At 50.9% G+C, this 17,814-nt stretch overlaps 2 protein-coding genes across 4 annotated transcripts in view; both read right to left on the minus strand.

The window, feature by feature from the left end:
- F2 (coagulation factor II, thrombin) overlaps positions 1-12,380 on the minus strand; it is a 32,816-nt gene extending 20,436 nt beyond the window's left edge. The window contains exons 1-10 of one of the 3 annotated variants that reach the window (XM_024748609.1): positions 12,255-12,380; positions 10,640-10,817; positions 9,757-10,340; positions 9,302-9,520; positions 4,956-5,105; positions 3,608-3,784; positions 2,595-3,054; positions 2,042-2,205; positions 1,292-1,316; positions 1,005-1,055 (exon numbers count right to left, since the gene is read on the minus strand). In XM_024748609.1, coding sequence (XP_024604377.1) covers positions 1,005-1,055; positions 1,292-1,316; positions 2,042-2,205; positions 2,595-2,673 — 319 coding nt within the window. In that variant the 5' untranslated portion in view covers positions 2,674-3,054; positions 3,608-3,784; positions 4,956-5,105; ... (2 more) ...; positions 10,640-10,817; positions 12,255-12,380. Of the gene's footprint in view, positions 1-1,004; positions 1,056-1,291; positions 1,317-1,842; positions 2,206-2,594; positions 3,055-3,607; positions 3,785-3,869; positions 4,009-4,955; positions 5,106-9,301; positions 9,521-9,756; positions 10,341-10,639; positions 10,818-12,254 lie in introns of those variants that run through there. The other 2 variants (XM_024748610.1, XM_024748611.1) reach the window with 2 other exon arrangements.
- Positions 12,376-17,782, minus strand: ZNF408 (zinc finger protein 408). The gene is made up of 5 exons (XM_024748608.1): positions 17,489-17,782; positions 16,906-17,183; positions 15,493-15,554; positions 15,011-15,270; positions 12,376-13,946 (listed from the first exon to the last, which is right to left on the minus strand). Exons 1-5 carry the CDS (start codon positions 17,535-17,537, stop codon positions 12,427-12,429), a joined length of 2,169 nt encoding a protein of 722 aa, XP_024604376.1. The 5' UTR covers positions 17,538-17,782; the 3' UTR covers positions 12,376-12,426.
- Positions 17,783-17,814: the final 32 nt, after the last annotated feature.

Consider the following 17,814-nt stretch of genomic DNA (forward strand, 5'->3'; position numbering starts at 1 on the left):
ATTCATCAGTGCATCCCACAAATCCAAGTAAAACTCTACTTCTTCTGGGGAGCAGTCCTTGATTCTGCCAGCAAATGAAATGCTCCCTCTCCTGGAATTCTCTTGGCACCTGGAACAGAACTTTTCAATTCAACAGAACATCAATTACTTTGATGTTTTGTATTTTTGTTTTCTGATGAAACTGTGAGCTCCCTGATTCTCTTAAAATCCCCAGCACTCAACCATAGAGCTTGACGCACAGCAGGGGCTTAGTGAAATGTCTATTGAATAAATTACTTAACAAATGAAAGCATAGCCAGTGTGATTAAAGAGTTCCATGTTGTGGGGTCTACTGTCATACTAAAGGTGTATTCAGAATGCCGTGGAGGAGGGAGGATGCACCTTGAAGGCTCAGCAAGGTGGTGGCATTTGAACTAATTCTTGAAGGATAGGGGGGTTTTCAGTAGGCACTGACGGCTGCTCCAGGGGGAGATGATAATGTAAGCAGGGGCCAGGATCTAGAAACATCTTGCCCTGTTGAGAGAAGTGCTTGCTGTCAACAAGCTGGGGGGCTGGATTCAGGGTTGGTGCAATGGTAGATAAGGCTTGAAGGGAAGGTTAAGATCAGAACCTGCAAAATTCACTAGGCTAAGAAGCCTGTGCTTTATTCTCGGGGCAATGCGGAGCCACTCAAGGTTTTGGAGAAAGAATGTGACATCATCGAAGCTCTGCCTTGGGGACATGGGGAAGACTGATTGGCATGGGCAGGGGCTCTGATGAGAATGAGGCCTTAAACATTATTTCATTACCCGTGCATTCATTTGTTCCTCCAGTATTAATCATCTTACTGACTGCCAGGCACAGAGCCAGGTGCAGACACATCCTTGACCGCAGGACCAGAAAGGCAATGTCAGCTGCTAGAGGCCACCACCCCTGGGCCACAACTCCTACCCAACCCCTACTCTGATCTTTTCCCAGGCTGTCCCCTCCTATCCTGTCCCCACACCCTCATGTCAGTTCCTCACCTTCCAGACATTCAATGAGCTTTTCTCGATGTTTCCTCAATGACTCACAAGCTGGAAAAGACCCAGAAACATCATTGAGATTGAGGTAGGGATAGGACAGGTTCAAGTGAAGGGTGGGATGACATTCAGAAACGGAGAGAAAGGGACACATATGGAAGAAAGGAAGGAAAGAGGCGTGGGTGGAGGAATGGAGGATTGGATGGATCAGAAAATTCTCTGGAGTGGGGCACCCTCTAACTTGGGTCCCCAGGACTCCCTTCCTGGAGCAAACCCTTCCCAGTGCTCACCTGTGTACTTGGCCCAGAACACATCCTGAAAAACAAGGCTGAGTGTGAGGCTGTGGTAGGATCCTGTTTTGTTTTGTCTTTTTGTAAACTTCCTGTCTTCTCCTTATACTTTCCCCTTTCCCTTACCCTGGTTCACGCTCTGGGGAGGTTTGTGGCAGAGTTTTCTACTTTTGCTTCTAAAAGCCCAAGCCCGCGGAGGAGAAGAGTATCTGAGGAGAGGGGAGCTCCCCGCCTTCCCCACCGCCCACCCCCCGCCCCGCCCCTGGCCAGACAAGATTGAAAGGGATTCCCCGGGGTGGGGTAGACTGGAGAAGAGGGGCCCAGGCAGAGCCCCAGGGAAGGGAAAGCTTCAAAAGGCTCCTGGAACACTGAGGCCTAGGCCCAGGCCTGACCAGAGACCCACCTCCCAAGGGTGGCACAGAAGTAGCAGCCAAGCTAAAGTTGAGAGGCCATGTGGCCAGGGCCAGGGTCTCCAGAGATCCCAACATAGACAGATGTCTAAAGACTGAGGAGGCCCCCTTGCCCCCCAACGTCCTGGAGCCTCACCGTACCCTGGGGCCTTGACATAGCCCAGGCACTGGGGCCTCCTAGAAAGGCTGAGCCGCTCATCAGGGCAGCCCAGGGAAACGGGGCCAGAGATGAAGTTATCAACAAAGAGCTGTGATGCTCCCTGCTCCCCTCCTCGGTGCCCCTGCAGGGACTAAGGGCCCCCTTGGAGGGACCCCCAGCCCTCCCTCCCTGGGGCCTCACTGTGGCACTGGGAGACTCCAGGGCCTCGAAGGCCTCCTCACGGCTGCACTGCTCCTCCACACACTCTCGCTCCAGGTTGCCCTCCCGCCACTCCTCCAGGAAGCCGCTGTTGGCACGTCGGACCCGCTGGAGCAGCGACAGTGCTTGCTGAGGGGCCAGGAACACTGCAGGAGAAAGGGCGTGGGACAGTGGCCTCAGGGGCCCAGGCTGTCTCAGCCACCACCAGCCACTTAGGGCAGGAAGCAAGCCTGGCCTGCCTGCTGGCTTCCAGAAAGGGGGTGTCTAGGATGGTGGCAGGACCTGAAAGGCTGCTAACGGCAGCCACTAGCCCCCCTCCTTTCATGGATCACCCCCAGCCCAACCCCCATATTGCAAGAGAGAAGTAGTCACTGTCTGTCCAGCCCTGAGCACCTGGCTCCTTCCCTAAGCTGGACACAGTGAGCCGAGAGCCACCTGGGGGCCGGCCCTGTGCTCTCTGTCGAGCCAGGGGACCGCAGCCCACAGGCCTACGTCCCAGTCCGCCAGCCTGTCCCGGCTTCCAGGGCCCCCTTACCATGCTGGCTGTGCACAAGGCTAAAGAGGGCAGCCAGGGCCAGGCAACCAGGTGGCCACAGGCCTCGGACGTGCGCCATAGTGTGGCCGCTCCCAGGGCTCTGAGGGCTTGTCCTGAGCCCTCTGGGTTAATGTTGAACCAACATGAAGAAATCAGCCAGGAAGCAGAGGTCAGCAGGTCAGGGCCGTGGGGACAGGTGGATAGATAGTCCACCTCCGCCATCTGGGAGGACAGGTCCTCCTGGGACCAGGGATCGGTGGTCTGGGAGGAAGTCCCAGAGCAAAGACCAGTGTAGCTACCATCCAGCGCCTCCCTCTCAGAGACACAGGCAAACGTGGGCCAGTGGGGTCACAAGATCTTCCTGAGGCTCCTTCCAATCCTAACACATGGTGATGGTTGTTTTGATCTCTGTGCGTCTGTTTCCTCATCTGTACAGTGGGAAGAGTTCCTGTTGTGAGGACTGAAGAAGATTATGAATATATAGTAAGAACTTAATAATGAGTAGCTATATGGATATAAACCAGTGGGGAGATTTCTGTAATCACCACATGCACATAAGAAAATGGAGGTGAGGGTGTGGCCAGATGAGTGTGGCCACCTTATCCCAGGACATACTGGGGCAGGGCCGGCCAACATTTGCCCCAGCCTCTCAGCCACTGATGGAGGGTCCCATTTCCACTCTTCCTCGTCTGGGAGCCAGGGAGCTGTGTTTGTGTGTGGTGGTTGCCTGGGAGGAGGAGCCAGGCCCTCTGGTCTGTTTTCTCTCCCAGGTCTCCCAGGATGCGGCCTGGCCCGGAACAGGGGCAGCTCAAATCCCTGGTCTCCACAGCAGGGCCCTCCCTCTCCAACTGCCTATCTGCCCTGTGCCAGGCCTAGACTGGATGCTGGTCCCACACTACCCCTGCCCAGCCCCCCCACACTTCCAGTTTGCAGTATGAAAGGTAAATATTAGTCCTGGGTCTCATTAGGACAGAGGGCCAAAGAGCAGGAACACAGGGAGCACAGGCTCTCACCTCGCTCTCCTTCGGGCCTGGCCATTCAGGGTCTGGACTGCGGACATGTACAGTCTGGGAAGATCACAGGGAGCGGCCCGGTGCAGAGCAGGGGAGGCAGGGCTGGCAGAGAACTGAGGACCAGGACTCGACTCCCATGAATCAGCTTAATGCCTGGGTGGCCCAGTTCCTACATACCTACATATATATTTATATATTTACATTATACATATATACGCATTCCTATTTTTCTATATATTTTAAAAATTGAGGTCTAGCTTACATACGGTAATGTTGAAACCACTCCTAAGCGTTTTTTTTTTTGTTTTTTTTTTTTAATTTATGGCTCTGTTGGGTCTTCGTTGCTGCGCATGGGCTTTCTCTCTAGCTGCGGCGAGCAGGGGCTACTCTTTGCATTTCGGTGCACGGGCTTCTCACTGTGGTGGCTTCTCGTTGCGGAGCACGGGCTCTAGGCACACGGGCTTCAGTAGTTGTGGCACACAGGCTCTAGAGCGCAGGCTCAGTAGTTGTGGCGCAGGGGCTTAGTTGCTCCGCGGCATGTGGGATCTTCCCGGACCAGGGCTTGAACCCGTGTCCCCTGCACCGGCAGGCGGATTCTTAACCACTGCACCACCAGGGAAGTCCCCCTAAATGTTTACCTCAAATTTGTATGCATACACCCACCAGATCAAGAGAGAGAACATTTCTAGCCCCCAACATACTTGTTGGAGTCATCCCTGAGATAACCACTGGTCTAACCACCATCACCATAAATCAGTTTTCCTACTTTCGAACTTCATGTAAATGGAAACCAGCAGCATATACCTGTTTCTGTCTGACTTCTCTTGCTCAGCATGTTTCTGGGGTTCATCCCTGTTATGTGTATCGACATATCAGCAGTCTGTTCCTTTTAAAACTGTGTAGTATTTCACTACATGAGTATTGTAATTTCATTTATCCGTTCACCTGCTGGTGGGCATTTGGATTAGTTTCCAGTTTGGGCTATAATGAATAGTGTGGCTGCGAATATTCGTATGCAGGTTTCTGGTGTAGATAAGCACTAATTTCTATTGGGTACATGCCCGGGGATGGATTTTCTGGGTCACAAGGCAGGCGTATGTTTTAATAAGCAACTCTGACAAATAGCTGTCCTGAGCGGTTGTGTTGGTTTACACTCCCACCAGCAATGTTTGAAGACTTCTGGCCGCTTATATCTCACCAACCTCTATCTCATCCATCCATTTCACATCAACCATTCTGATAGATGTGTAGGTGTCTCATCGTGATTTTAATTTGTATTCCCTGTTGACTAATGATGTGGAGCCTACTCTTCTTTTTTTCTTGGAGAGGAATGGTGAAAAGATCTCACCTCACTAATTTCTTTAAAAATTCCATGAGTAAGAGAAGGGGGCAGAGCTCTTGAGAAGTGGAGAGAAGAGAGGTGCGGTTTCGTCCTTCCTGCTTCAAGTAGGTGATCCTCCTTTTTCCGAGGACAGGCTTGGGCCAGTGCTGAGTCAACCTGAGAGGGAGAAGAGAAGGGGGTGTTGCTGGCAGGGAGAAGGACAAAGCACATAACACATGGCACCTCTTCTACTAAGGGTTCGGGCGGAGCCAGGGGCCTGCTGACTTCCCCCTCGTTCCCTCGCTGTCAGAACCCATCACTCCCGACAGACAAGCACTGCAGCATGAATGAGAGCACTGATTTAGGAGGCCGGTCCTGGGTTTCACTATCTGTAAAATCAGAATTATAACAATATTCACTTCACAAGGCTGTTGTCGAAGAACTTAAATAAGATCATACTGGTCACTCTGCAGACTCTGCTTCGGAGCTGCAGCCCCGCTGAGTCCATGGCACACTCACGCACAGACATGGCCGTTAAGGGGCAAGTCTTGGGCCGTGACTACTGTTTACAAGCTGTTTACAGACGATGTTCCAAAGGAGAAAACTTCAGTTCTCTAAGCACTGGGAAGATGAGATCTGGTTATAAGGGTTAAAGCTTTCCAAGGCTTATTCCTGGATTTATGCATCAGGATGATGAGTTTACATGCCATAATGGTACACACAGCAAGTCCATTTAGGGGGAGAACTTTTCTGATGAGAACTTCATTTTGAATATGTCCAGACATCTGGTCCTTGGCAAATGCTGGACCCAACCCAAATGGCTCTGTGGGCTGTCTGCACAGCTAAGACTGATGGGTTGGATGGCAAGCATGGGTTCTTTGGCCGGGAGAGAGATAGCACGGATATTGTGGAGGCCATGGGCATTTTGAGTCCAGGAATGGCAAGACCAGCAAGAAGACTCTAGGCCATTCTGAGAAATTTGATTTTGTGTTTTATCTTATCCCCACCATTCCTTTTGTTCCTGTGGAGAGCACCTCCCAGCTCTCAAATCCTGTTATCTTTGTGCTCTGACTCGCTGTAATTCTTTGGATTCCAGGTTTAGCTGGATTCAGAGTTTAGGCGTTATGAAGTAAAAACTAAATTACTCCCCCAAAGCATATTATGCTTGTAAAGTCTCACAAGTCCTGCCACACGGTAAGCACTCAATAAACAGCACTATTACATGATATGATGCAACAGGAAATCCACAATGCTGCCTATGAAGTGTTCTTCCTAAAAGAGTGAACCTAGGCTGGATCAAACCTCTAGCTTTACTTACTAGTTTACAGGAAATACAGACAACAGAGGAATAAGTTAGACACCACCATGAGGAATGAGGGACACTTGACAGGACAAGTGACCGTGGTTTCTCTAACAAATTCATGATGGGGCAATGCAAGGGGTGGGTGGGAAAGACTGTTCAGAATAATAGAAACCTAAGAGAGACCTAACAACCAAATGCATGAAGGGAATAAAATGACCATGACTGATTTAAACCTTTGAACACATCAACTGTAAAAAGACTATTTTAGAACAAATAAGAAAATCTAAACATAGATTAGATATGCAATGATATGGAAGAATTAGTGTTAATTTGCTAAGTGCTATATGACACATTATTATATATTTTTTAATTCCTCATGAGTTACAGATTACACTGAAGGATTTACAGCAAAGATGAAACAAGCAGGGCAAAAAGTTAGCGATAATTAAATCTAGGCAGTAACAAGATTGTTACATTATTCTTCTAAATGTTCTGTGTTTGACAACATTCACAGTGAAAAGTGGACTTAATTCCTTAATAAATGGAGGCTAGTATTATCAAGTGGGTTCTAGTTGGACAGCCTCCCTGTTTTCCTGGGTGAACACAAGACTGTACCTACCCTCTATTTTGCAGAGAGGACCAAAGGAGAGCACCCCTCTGTGAATGTGACTCTGGAGGGATCCAAACACCTCCATGGGTGCAGGGTCCTAATAGACTGAGCACACCCTCAGGCTGCAGGGCCCCCTGCAAGCCTCCCAGCCAGGAACCGTCTCTCTGGAACTCTCTCTGGGCCCCGTGGTACTTGCAGCCAAGAGTGTCATTCCTGCTTTCAACACAAACACATACCTGCACCCTTTAAACAGATCCTACTTCCCTCTGAGAACAAGGCCATAATGAGGGGTTGCATTTCTGCCCAACAAGTTGGCATCAAACAAAATCACGGGTGAAGCCAGCATTATTCTGTAAAGCGAAGCTCTATAATCACTGAAAACAGTTGAAATATGTTCCAGGACATAGAGTTACAGAATTTCAGAGCTGGAAAGGAGATCAGATATTATTAAATCCAGACGTTCTGGGTTTTTTTTTTCTGTTTTCGGTTTTTTTTGTTTTTTTTTCTTTTTTGGCCACGCCACGCAGCATGCAGGATCTTAGTTCCCCGACCAGGGACTGAACCTGTGCCCCCTGCAGTGGAAGCGCAGAGTCTTAACCAATGGACTGCCAGGGAAGTCCCAATCCAGATGTTCTGAAGCCTAGGGCTCTGTGCATGTACTACAGGGTGGCCTTGTCCTTTTGCATATTAAAAAAAAAAGAACTCAAAAATTGTAAATTTATCTTAAGACAAAAATAATTTTTTCCCTTTTGGCTGAAATTATGTCTTTTTAGATGGTTAATTACCTTATTTCTTCCTCAACCTGATCAACAGTTTTCTATTTTGACTCAAAAATATGAGTTTCTATTTAATAAAAAAATTTTTTTAAATACAGGACCCACAGAAGAAAAAAAAAGTTACCAAAAGGGCTCCACGGTGGAGCCGAGATTGGGATCCACTGATCTGGTCCAATTTCCCCATGTCACTGTGAGGAAATGGAGCCTCTGAGCTGGGAAGCTAATTGGTCAAGGTCATACAGAGAGTTGGGCGAGGACCAGGACTCGACTCCTGCCTCCCACGCCATCACTGCAAGGGGGACTACGGTACACCCAGAGGACACACACCCAAAGTACAAAACTATTGTGAGTGATGCTGACCTGCCCAAACAAGCACTACCTTTAGGCAACATGTACCTCAATCTTGCTTGTCTTCCAAGTTAAGAGGGCTGATTCCAATACTATTAATAACCAGCTACAACTTATTAATTGCTCACCATGTGCCAGGTATGTAGCACTGATGAGGTACATACTACAGCTATCCCCATTTTATGGATGAGGAAACTGAGGCATGGAGAAGTAACTTGCCTGAGTTTATGCAACTAGTTAAGGGCAGAGCCATGATCCACACCTGAACTTGTCTAGTCCATGATGCTCTGCATTGTTTAAAGGTCCCTAAACATGAATCAAATTTTATTCTATTGTAAGATTTTTTTTCACACTATTAAAGCTGCAAATCAGGATAAAAGATTCTTTATCTCCTGCACTTTCTGACGTTTGGCTCAGCTACACACACACTGCATGGTTTTGTTTGTTTGTTTGTTTGTTTTTGGCCTCGCCATGCAGCATGCAGGATCTTAGTTCCCCGAACAGGGATTGAATCTGTGTCCCCTGCAATAGAAGCATGGAGTCTTAACCACTGGACCGCCAGGGAAGTCCCCTCACCCTGTGAATTTAAATTTGCATCTGTGTGAAGTAAGTCAGAAAGAGAAAAACAAATATCGTATATGAATGCATATATGTGGAATCTAGAAAAATGGTACAGATGAACCTATTTGCAGGGTAGGAATACAAAGGCAGACGTAGAGAATGGATGTGTGGACACAGTGGGGGAAAGGGAGGGTGGGATGAATTGGGAGATTAGGTTTGACATAAATACACCACCATGTGTAAAATAGATAGCTAATGGGAACCTGCTGTACAGCACAGGGAGCTCAGCTCGGTGCTCTGTGATGGCCTGGTTGGGTGGGATGGGGTGGGGGAGGGAGGTCCAAGAGGGAGGGGATGTGTGTATGTGTATGGTATGGCTGATTCACTTCTCTGTGCAGCAGAAACTAACACAATATTGTAAGGCAATTATACTCCAATTAAAAAAAATTTTGCATCTGTGAAAAGGTGTCCAGCAACATTTTCAATGCAACTTTGCTCTATAGCAAAAAGCAGCATTCAAATTCAGTGCTATATACACCAAACAGTTCAAAGTGACTTTATCAGGGGATGGAGAAAAGGAGAAGTAGGGAATAAAGGGACTTTCAACATTATAATGACACAAGAATTATTTTGATTGGGAGGAGATATTTTCTCAATGAAAAAAATATTCCAGTGATCAGCCTTTCCAAGAACAGTCAATGCACTTTATTTTCATTTTAAGGGCACTAAAGTGAGTTTCAGAAGACCTGGGCCCTGTCCCGGTTCTGCTACTCACTGGTCTCATGCCTTAGAAGGTGACTTCTCTCTCGGCCTCCATTTTCCCATCTGTAACATGAGGAAGTTGGACGATGTTCTCCGATGCCCATTCCCACTTCAGCCATGAGTGCTGGCTGAGCAGACATGCTCAAACCAGGTGGCTTTGAATTTGTTGGCTTTGATCTGACACTGCTCTGCATCACCAGGGACAGTCTCAGTGGAGAGGAAAGTCCCTCATCTGTGTGGGAATGTGACAAAGGGGGGTAAACATCCCAGGTTTTGGTCTGAGGACAGTTGTGGGGTGTCGGCAGGCCTCCCCAGCAACCTAAACCATCCCCACTTCCCTGCACTGTTCAGTATCAAGCAATGGGTATGTCCCCAAGTTAGCTAACAACGCTGGGCAGACACAGCTGAGAGGTTACCTGAGTTGGAATGACCCGCCTGAAGCTGGAGCTGGAAAAGAGTAGGACCTACCAGACTGAGCCAGGGGGTTGGCTGACTCAAAACTAGTATTAGCAGCTGTTTTTCAGGCTTTGGATGGTGTGGCCCTTCTCTCCACAGATCATCGTCACCATCTCTTGCTGTCCTCCCTCTCCTTGGACAGTTTCAGAATGACGCTTTGCCAAGAAGTTATTCACACTGGGTGGGTGGATGGGTTAAAGTCAGTGCAAAGCAGGAGACATGGGGCTGCGTATGACACGGATATTGAGTGCTGGGAAGCCAGAAGACACGTCATGTCACGGTCCTGGCTCTGCTGTTTACTGAATGTGCGGTCTCGGCAGTTACCAATCTGCTCTGAACCTGTTTCCCCATCTGTGAACACGCGGCACAACACAATTTGCAGGACAGAAGGAGGATGGAACAAGAATGTAAGTTCCCCTGTCTCTCTTGCCTCCCCCTCCTCAAAGCAATGCAGTCTGGCTCCCAACTGCCCTCACTCAGCTCACCAGCGACTGGCAAGTTTCAACCTTCTCAACAGCAAAGGACATCGTTACCCTCTTCTTCCTTGTTGAGATGCTCTTCCATCAGCTTCTGCGACTTACACGTTGCAGGTTCTCCTGTTTCATCGGATGCTGACTTAGTCTCTCCTGAGGAGCCTCCCCTCTCCCCACAGGTTGTGCCCATTTCCCACTGCTTTCTTGAGATCTCTCCCACAGGCACCTCGACTCAAACCATCCCCAGCCAAAATCATAGCTGTCCCGCACCGCCCCCCCACCCACGGCTACCTAACTTGCTAAGTCAGAAAGCAGGAGTCAGATCTTCCTCTCTCCCTCAGTCTTTGACTTTGGTCACTTCTACCTCTCAGAGAACTTGTTCACCCAAAGCCCTCCCCACAGCCTACAGCCCCTGCCCTCACCTCCTTCCACGCTCCGCCCTGGCCGCTCTGCTCCTTGCTCTTGCTTGAACTCGTTGGGCTCTGCTGGTACTGTTTCCTCTGACTGGAATCCAGCTCCTTCTGCAGACATCAGCCTGGCTCACTCCTCTCCGTAGTTCAGGTCTCTGTCACATTACTGGAGGCCTTCCCTGACCGCCCTCTGTAAAATCACACTCCCCATTCAACCTCTCCACTGCATTACTTTTCTTCACTGCATTTACCATCATCTGACATGTATTTGTTTATTGGCCCTTGCCACACCAGAACGTAACTACATGAGAGCAGAGACTGTTATTACTGCTATACCCCTAACAACCAGCACGCGGGAAGTGCTCAGTATTTGTTGGGTGAACGACAGCATTTCCACTACCACCCATTCCCAGCCACCTAACTGATTTCCCCACAACTGCACCTTGCCCACTAATCCTCTCCAGTGGTCTCTTCAATCATGAATCTGATCGTATCATTCCCCTGCTCAAAACCCTTCAAAGAGCCCCTCAATGTCCTGAGAATAAAGTCCAGTCTCTTGAGGCAAGGCCTGTGTGACCTGACCCTGCCCCCCTCCCCTCATTCTCTGCTCCAGCCATGCTGGTCTCAGGGCTCACACCCAGGGTCTCACCATGGGGCTTTTTCACATGCAGCCCCTCACATCCCCACCTTCCCCCACACCTCCTCATCCAACAAGTCACAGCTGAAATGCGGGACACTAGAGTGTGGAGGTTAAGAGACTTACTCCAGTGCTAAACTACGTGGATTTGAATCTCAGCTCTGCCACCTAGTAGCTCTGTCACCTTGGGCAGGACGCTTACAGCTCTTTGTTCCTGACTGTCCTCATAACTATCTCACAGGATTGCTATAGGATTACAGAAATAAACTCACATAAAGGACTGGCCCACAACAAATGCTGTTTATTATCATTATAATTTCTTGGGGACACCTTCCCTGATGCCCACAAGCGAACCCATCCCACTAAACACACCCACAGCACCAGGGAGTGCTCCTCTTTAAACTCTTACTGTTGTTCTTTGTCCCTGGTAGACCTGAGCTCTGTAAAGGGAGCTGCCTCTGTCTTGTCCACAGCTGCGTCCCCAGCACCTCGGACAGGCCAGGCCCGCAGCTGATGAAACATGAAACACATGTTCATTCCTCACTCTTTCCCTCAACAGGGCTGCCTTTGGCCAGATACAAAGAAGGGTGCAGACCCGCCCTAATCCACCTCCAAGGAGTCTGGTGTCCTTCAGGACAGAACAAAAACCAACCTCACAGGCCTTCAGTGGTGAGAAAAGCTGCCAAAACAATCTAATGCCTGACTCAGAGACTTGTCAGCTGAGTGTCTCTGGCCTTTTAACCTTCACAAGTCATTCCGTTTGGTTCCAAATAGAAATGCCTGTCCTTCAGGGAGCTGGATGGGAGTGACTATTCCAGCACTAAGCACCCCAGCAGGGCAATAGTGCTGCCTGCGACCTGGCTACCTCACTGGGCAGGGTCACTTCCACAACGTTTAAAGAACAAGCACCTTGAGGAGTTCCCAGGGAGGGTGGCAGGACAAGCTCTCCTGGAAGCTGATAAAAAGATCTCACATCTAGAAGTGGTTTACCTTATTAAGAGTCTTGGGAAACAAAGTGGTCGTCCATAAGCAGGAAGGGGAGTCCTCGACCTGCTTCTCATACACTAGTCTCTATCAGGGAACCCAAGGAGAAAGATCCAGACACCCAAGCTCAGAAACACCAGTCTTTGTACAGAGCTCTGCTGAGGGAAGGTGAGGGTGGTCAGGTGCCCGTCTCCACCTCTACCACTTCTGCCCAGGTGCTAAAGCCCATGTCCTTATGGATGAGCACCAGGCTGGGAGCAGGACCTGGCTCCTCGGGCACCACAAAGCACTTATCCTGGCTCTCGGAAAGGGTGACCTCGAAGACGTCCGGGGCTGGGGACCCGCCCCGTTCACTGCATGTGTCCAGTAGTTCTGGCTCGGTCTGCAGGAGCACCACGGTGGGCTCTGAAGCGGCAGGCGGCATACAGGGTGGGCTGGAGGGTGCCCCGGGCTGATGACTGAGCTGATGCCGCTTGAGGCTTTGGAGGAGAGTGTAGCCCATGCCACAGGTGGGGCAGCGGTAGGGCTTGTCGGCCAGGTGAGATTTGAGGTGGCGCCTCAGCTTGGTCGCCAGCGTGTAAGCACGGCCACACTGGGGGCACGGGAAGGGCCTCTCGCCTGAGTGCAAGCGCTCGTGCGCGCGCAGCGTGTGGGGATCCCGGAGGGCCTTCCCACACACGGGGCACAGGTGGGCCTCCCCGGTGTGGGAGATGAGGTGGCGCCGCAGTTCAGGCAGCTGGGGGAAGGCGTCAGCGCAGTGTGGGCAGCGGTAAGGGCGCTCCCCTGTGTGCAGCCGCAGGTGCCCGCGCAGGCTGCCCCGCTGGCGGAACGCCCGGCCGCAGTGTGGGCACAGGAAGGGCTTCTCCCCCGTGTGGAGCCGCATGTGGTTCCGCAGGGAGCCCTGGTTGGCCAGGGGCCGCCCGCACACAGGGCACGGGCACGGGGCAGGGGTCGCTGGCACCTGGTGTGTCTTGCGATGCAGCCGCAGGGAGGGCCGGCGGGCGAAGGCCTTGCCACACTGGTCGCAAGCAAAGGGCCGGGCACCTGAGTGTACAACCTGGTGCTCTCTGAGGTCTCGCCGGGTGCCGTAGGCCTTGGTGCACTGAGGGCAGGGGAATGGCCGCACCCCACGGTGGCCCAGCATGTGGGCTTTGAAGCTCTCCTCTGAGCTGTAGCTCTTGCCACACTCGGTGCAAAGGAAGGGCTTGTGGCCTGTGTGCACGAATGCATGCTTCTTCAAGTGGCACAGCTGCAGGAAGGCCTTGCCACACTCGGCACAGCGGTACCGTCGCCCCCGCTTTGGGGAGCCTCCCACCGGGCCAGGGGCGCTCCGCAAGCATGCGGGTAAGCCAGGGTGCTGCTGCTCTCCACTCTGCTGGGCCCCGGGCTCTGAGGTCTTCGCTCTGGGTGGACGTTGATCACTGGGGCTACGCAACTTCCTGACTAGGTAAGCACGCAGCTGGGGGCCCCTGGCAGAAGATGAGGAACTGGCCTCACTGCTCTCAGGGCCCTGCTGGGGAGTGGAGCTGCTCTGAGGTTCAGGTGGCATCTGGGTCTGGGGTGGGTCCTCCTCATCTACATGGCCATCCTGAGGCAATGGGCCGAGTGGCTGGCTCTCCTTGGAAACTTGGTCCTGGATTTGGGGCTTAAGTCCAGGGCTCACCGCCTGGATGCGGGGCTGTGACTGGTGACCAGGATCTGCAAGGCAAGAGTGGGGTGCTGGGCTTAGTAGAGACTGTAGCAGGGGGTCATGGTGGTCTCACCAGAAAATTATAGGAATATGTGTCTTCTCCTCCTCAGCCCCTGAACTGCAATGGGAGCAATGACACCAATCTCCTCCCTGGAACATGAGTCACACACTCTGTTTATCTTTCTGTCCAGTCTCAGGTGCCTTCTGGGGAGGCTCTCCTGGGAACCATAGTGTCTAGACATCTGGATAATTTCTAGAGAAAGGCCATCCCAGAGTGCCCTTGTTCTCCCTCTGGAGACATGCACTTAGGATGAGTTGAGACCACCACCTCCTCACTTTAGGTCACGTGAAAAGAAAGGAATCCCCATCCCCAGCCCAGACAGAAAAAACATAAGAAAACTGGAAACCTTATACACAACTTGCTGTCTTTGTCCGTGTGACCTTACTATTCCAGAAAACTTAACTCAGGAAGATAAAACTTGCAAATATCTATACAGTTGACCCTTGAAAAACACAGGTTTGAACTGCACGGATCCACTTATACGAGGATTTTTTTTCAACAGTAAATACCACAGCACTACATGGTTGAATCCACAGATGCAAAACCACAGATGTGAAACCTCGGATATGGAGGGTCAACCATAAGTTATACTCAGATTTTCAACTGCCCGGAGGGTCAGTGCCCCTAACCCCCGTGCTGTTCAAGAGTCAACTATATTGTTCATTCCAAGGAAAAGACCTGTCACTCTTTAATAAAAAGCATCAAATGACAGTTTACATCCCCAAACTCTCTGAACCTCTTACCTGAAAATTCTAGCCTTGCTGTCTCCACAAATCCTAAACTACTATGTCATGATCCTTACCCAATACTGATCGAGCCCCGACCCCATCCCACACTGAAAAATCCACCTTATACCAGACTTCAAAATATCGATAAATATCCAGGCTTTGCCCTTCCCTCTCAGAAATGCTACTGTTCTCCCCTACTGTCTTACGTCATAAGCTTTGCTTTGTCTTATCAACAGGTTTTTTTGGTGATAATTGGGGAAGCCAGCATTTATTTGACACATACCCGTGCAAGGTTCTGCTGCATCCTCCCTGGGGGAGGCCACTTCCTGTTGTACAGCAGACTCCACTTCTGTCACCACAGCCAAGGATGCCTCTTCCTCTAGCCTGGGCTGGGTGGGGCTCAGGCCCTCCGAGGGAGGCTGGGGCCACATCAGCAGCTCAAAACCTGGCAGCACGACCCGGTACACCTGCAGGTGGAGCCTCTCGCTGATCCGCACCGGGGCCACGTTTCCCTCACCCTCCAGCCTTCCCCGCTGCACCAAACTGCAAAGCAGAGCAAGAGTTAGCTCAGGAGATCCCCTTCAAGTAGCCCTCCCTGAAAGCCCCAGCTCCTGGGCAGTCTGAGTCCTAAAGGATCCCAGGCCTTTGGAACACTCACTGCAAAGATCCCTGGGTGGGAACCAGAAGCCAGCTTCCGGTTCCATCCCATGCCACAACAGAAAGCCTCAAAGGAACATCTTCACTACATACTCTCCTGTAACTTACCTAGTCCAGCCTGAACTCTGCTCACAAGCACACACATCTCCCCATGGGCCTAGTGACACGTCCTGAAATAAACCAATAAAAGTCTTTCTCCCATGTGTTTGAGGGGACCAGGGTGAAACAAACAACAAAAAAACCCCTGATGTAACCTCTCCTGAGACAGGTCTAAGATGAAGCCCCTAGAAGGTTAATGGTCTCTGGTCTGCCTCTATAGGACTATGCCGTTCGAGTTTTCATTCAATAAAGGCCAAAAGAACTGTCCCCTCACCTCCCCCCAAGGTGTGGTGAATGACTGAATCGCACATATTATTGCCTTTCAGTGAATACCAAACAGAAGAAGTAGTAAGAGGTACATCAACCTTAAATTTGTTTTTCAGGACTTATGCAATGAAATCCTTTACCTGTGCTTTTTCAACTTTTGCTCCAAATAATCCTGGAGAATTAAAATAAAGGAAACGGCCATTCCTTTATTTTACATATGAGTTAAACGAGGCATGCCATCTAACTAGCTATGTGACAAAGCTAGGATTTGATCCCATGGCTTTTTTTTTTTAAATAAATTTATTTATTTATGTTTGGCTGCATTGGGTCTTCCTTGCTGCACACTGACTTTAGTTGCTGTGAGCAGGGGCTACTCTTCGTTGCGATGCGTGGGCTTCTCATTGTGGCGTCTTCTCTTGCTGTGGAGCACGGGCTCTAGGCGTGTGGGCTCAGTAGTTGTGGCTCGCCAGCTCCAGAGCACAGGCTCAGTAGTTGTGGCACATGGGCTTAGTTGCTCCACGGCAAGTGTGATCTTCCCAGGCCAGGGATCAAACCCGTGTCCCCTGCATTGGCAGGTGGATTCTTAACCACTGTGCCACCAGGGAAGCCCCCCCATGGCTTTTTAATTCCAAAAACCTTTGCTCTTGACTTTCGTCGTCATTGCTGACACTCTACTAATCCAACTTTTTTTTTTTTACATTTTGGCTGCGCTGTGCGGCCTGTGGGATCTTAGTTCCCCGACCAGGGATTGAACCCGCGCCCCCCGCGGTGGAAGCGCTGGAGTCTTAACCACTGGACCTAGGGAAGTCCCATCTACTAATCCACCTTTTTTTTTTTTACATTTTGGCTGCGCTGTGCGGCCTGTGGGATCTTAGTTCCCCGACCAGGGATTGAACCCGCGCCCCCCGCGGTGGAAGCGCTGGAGTCTTAACCACTGGACCTAGGGAAGTCCCATCTACTAATCCACCTTTTAATAACTTTTTGCACCTCCTCGGGTACCGCAAGTGAGGGGATGAGACCGTCCCTGAGAGAGAGGGCATAAACCATCTCCTATCTCTTGAAACACCCTGCATCTTCCAACAAACTGGAGAGTTACCGAGAAACGTCTGATCAAAATTTTCAGTCACGGAGACGTAAAGCCCTATCCCTCAATACCTCCTTCTGCTGTGTTTTCACTCCATGGCCCTTCTGCTCGGAGACAGACTCCTCTTCCAGTGGCCCCCAGAGCAGTCCTGGCTGCAAGGGTTCCCCAACACACCAGACCCCCAAGCGCTGCTCCTTGATGAGTGAAGGGCCAAGGGCCAAGCCCCGCGGGAGGCTCTTTAGAGCGAGGATGGCTCGGGTGGGTCCGGGCGAGAGGTCTTTGAGTCCCTGTGCACAGCTTTCTCTGGAAGGGCTCCATCCTGAGTCCGGGCCCAGCCGTGGATCGGGGGCTGCAGGGACAGAGAAAGACAGTGAGGAAGCGGCCCAAGAGGTCGTGGGGCGGGGAAAGGTGAGGGAGAAAACCCGAGGTCCAGCTAGGCCTCAGGAGTCTGAGAGATATGTAAGGGCTCTAAGGGGGCCCCGGAAAAGTTTGAGGCGGTTCGAGGGCTCTTAAGAAGCTCCCAGAGGTTCTGAGGGCACCGGAGGAGGATGCCAGGCTCGGAAGGAAAAGGGTCGTGGGGGGAAAGAGTTGACCAGAGAACGTCAGGAGTATCTAGGCCAGGGCCGAGGGTCGGAGACATCGCAGGTCACTCACCGAACTGCAGTCTCTCCCACTCCAAGGGCAGCTCCTCCGCCTCCTCCATCCCGGGTCAGAAAGCCTCCCTCCGCCGGAAGTGAGACTCACCTTCTCAGCTCCCCCCGGAAACAGTCATTGACTACCAAATTTCCTTTCGGGAAAGAATCTTAAGAGTCAGACCTCATTGGTGCGCAGGACTGAGAGTTTGGCAGTAGCGGTGAAGCAAATCTCTGTCCGAGAACAATACGAGTTTAGAATTCCGGAGGTCCACTAGGGATTTGAGTATCCGGTAGAGAGGAACTAATTGTTTCAAGGGCTTCCTTTTGGGAGGGACGAGTCGGACG

The sequence above is a fragment of the Neophocaena asiaeorientalis genome, unplaced genomic scaffold, assembly GCF_003031525.2.
Source record: "Neophocaena asiaeorientalis asiaeorientalis breed wild unplaced genomic scaffold, Neophocaena_asiaeorientalis_V1.1 scaffold43, whole genome shotgun sequence".
Taxonomy (NCBI): Eukaryota; Metazoa; Chordata; class Mammalia; order Artiodactyla; family Phocoenidae; genus Neophocaena; species Neophocaena asiaeorientalis.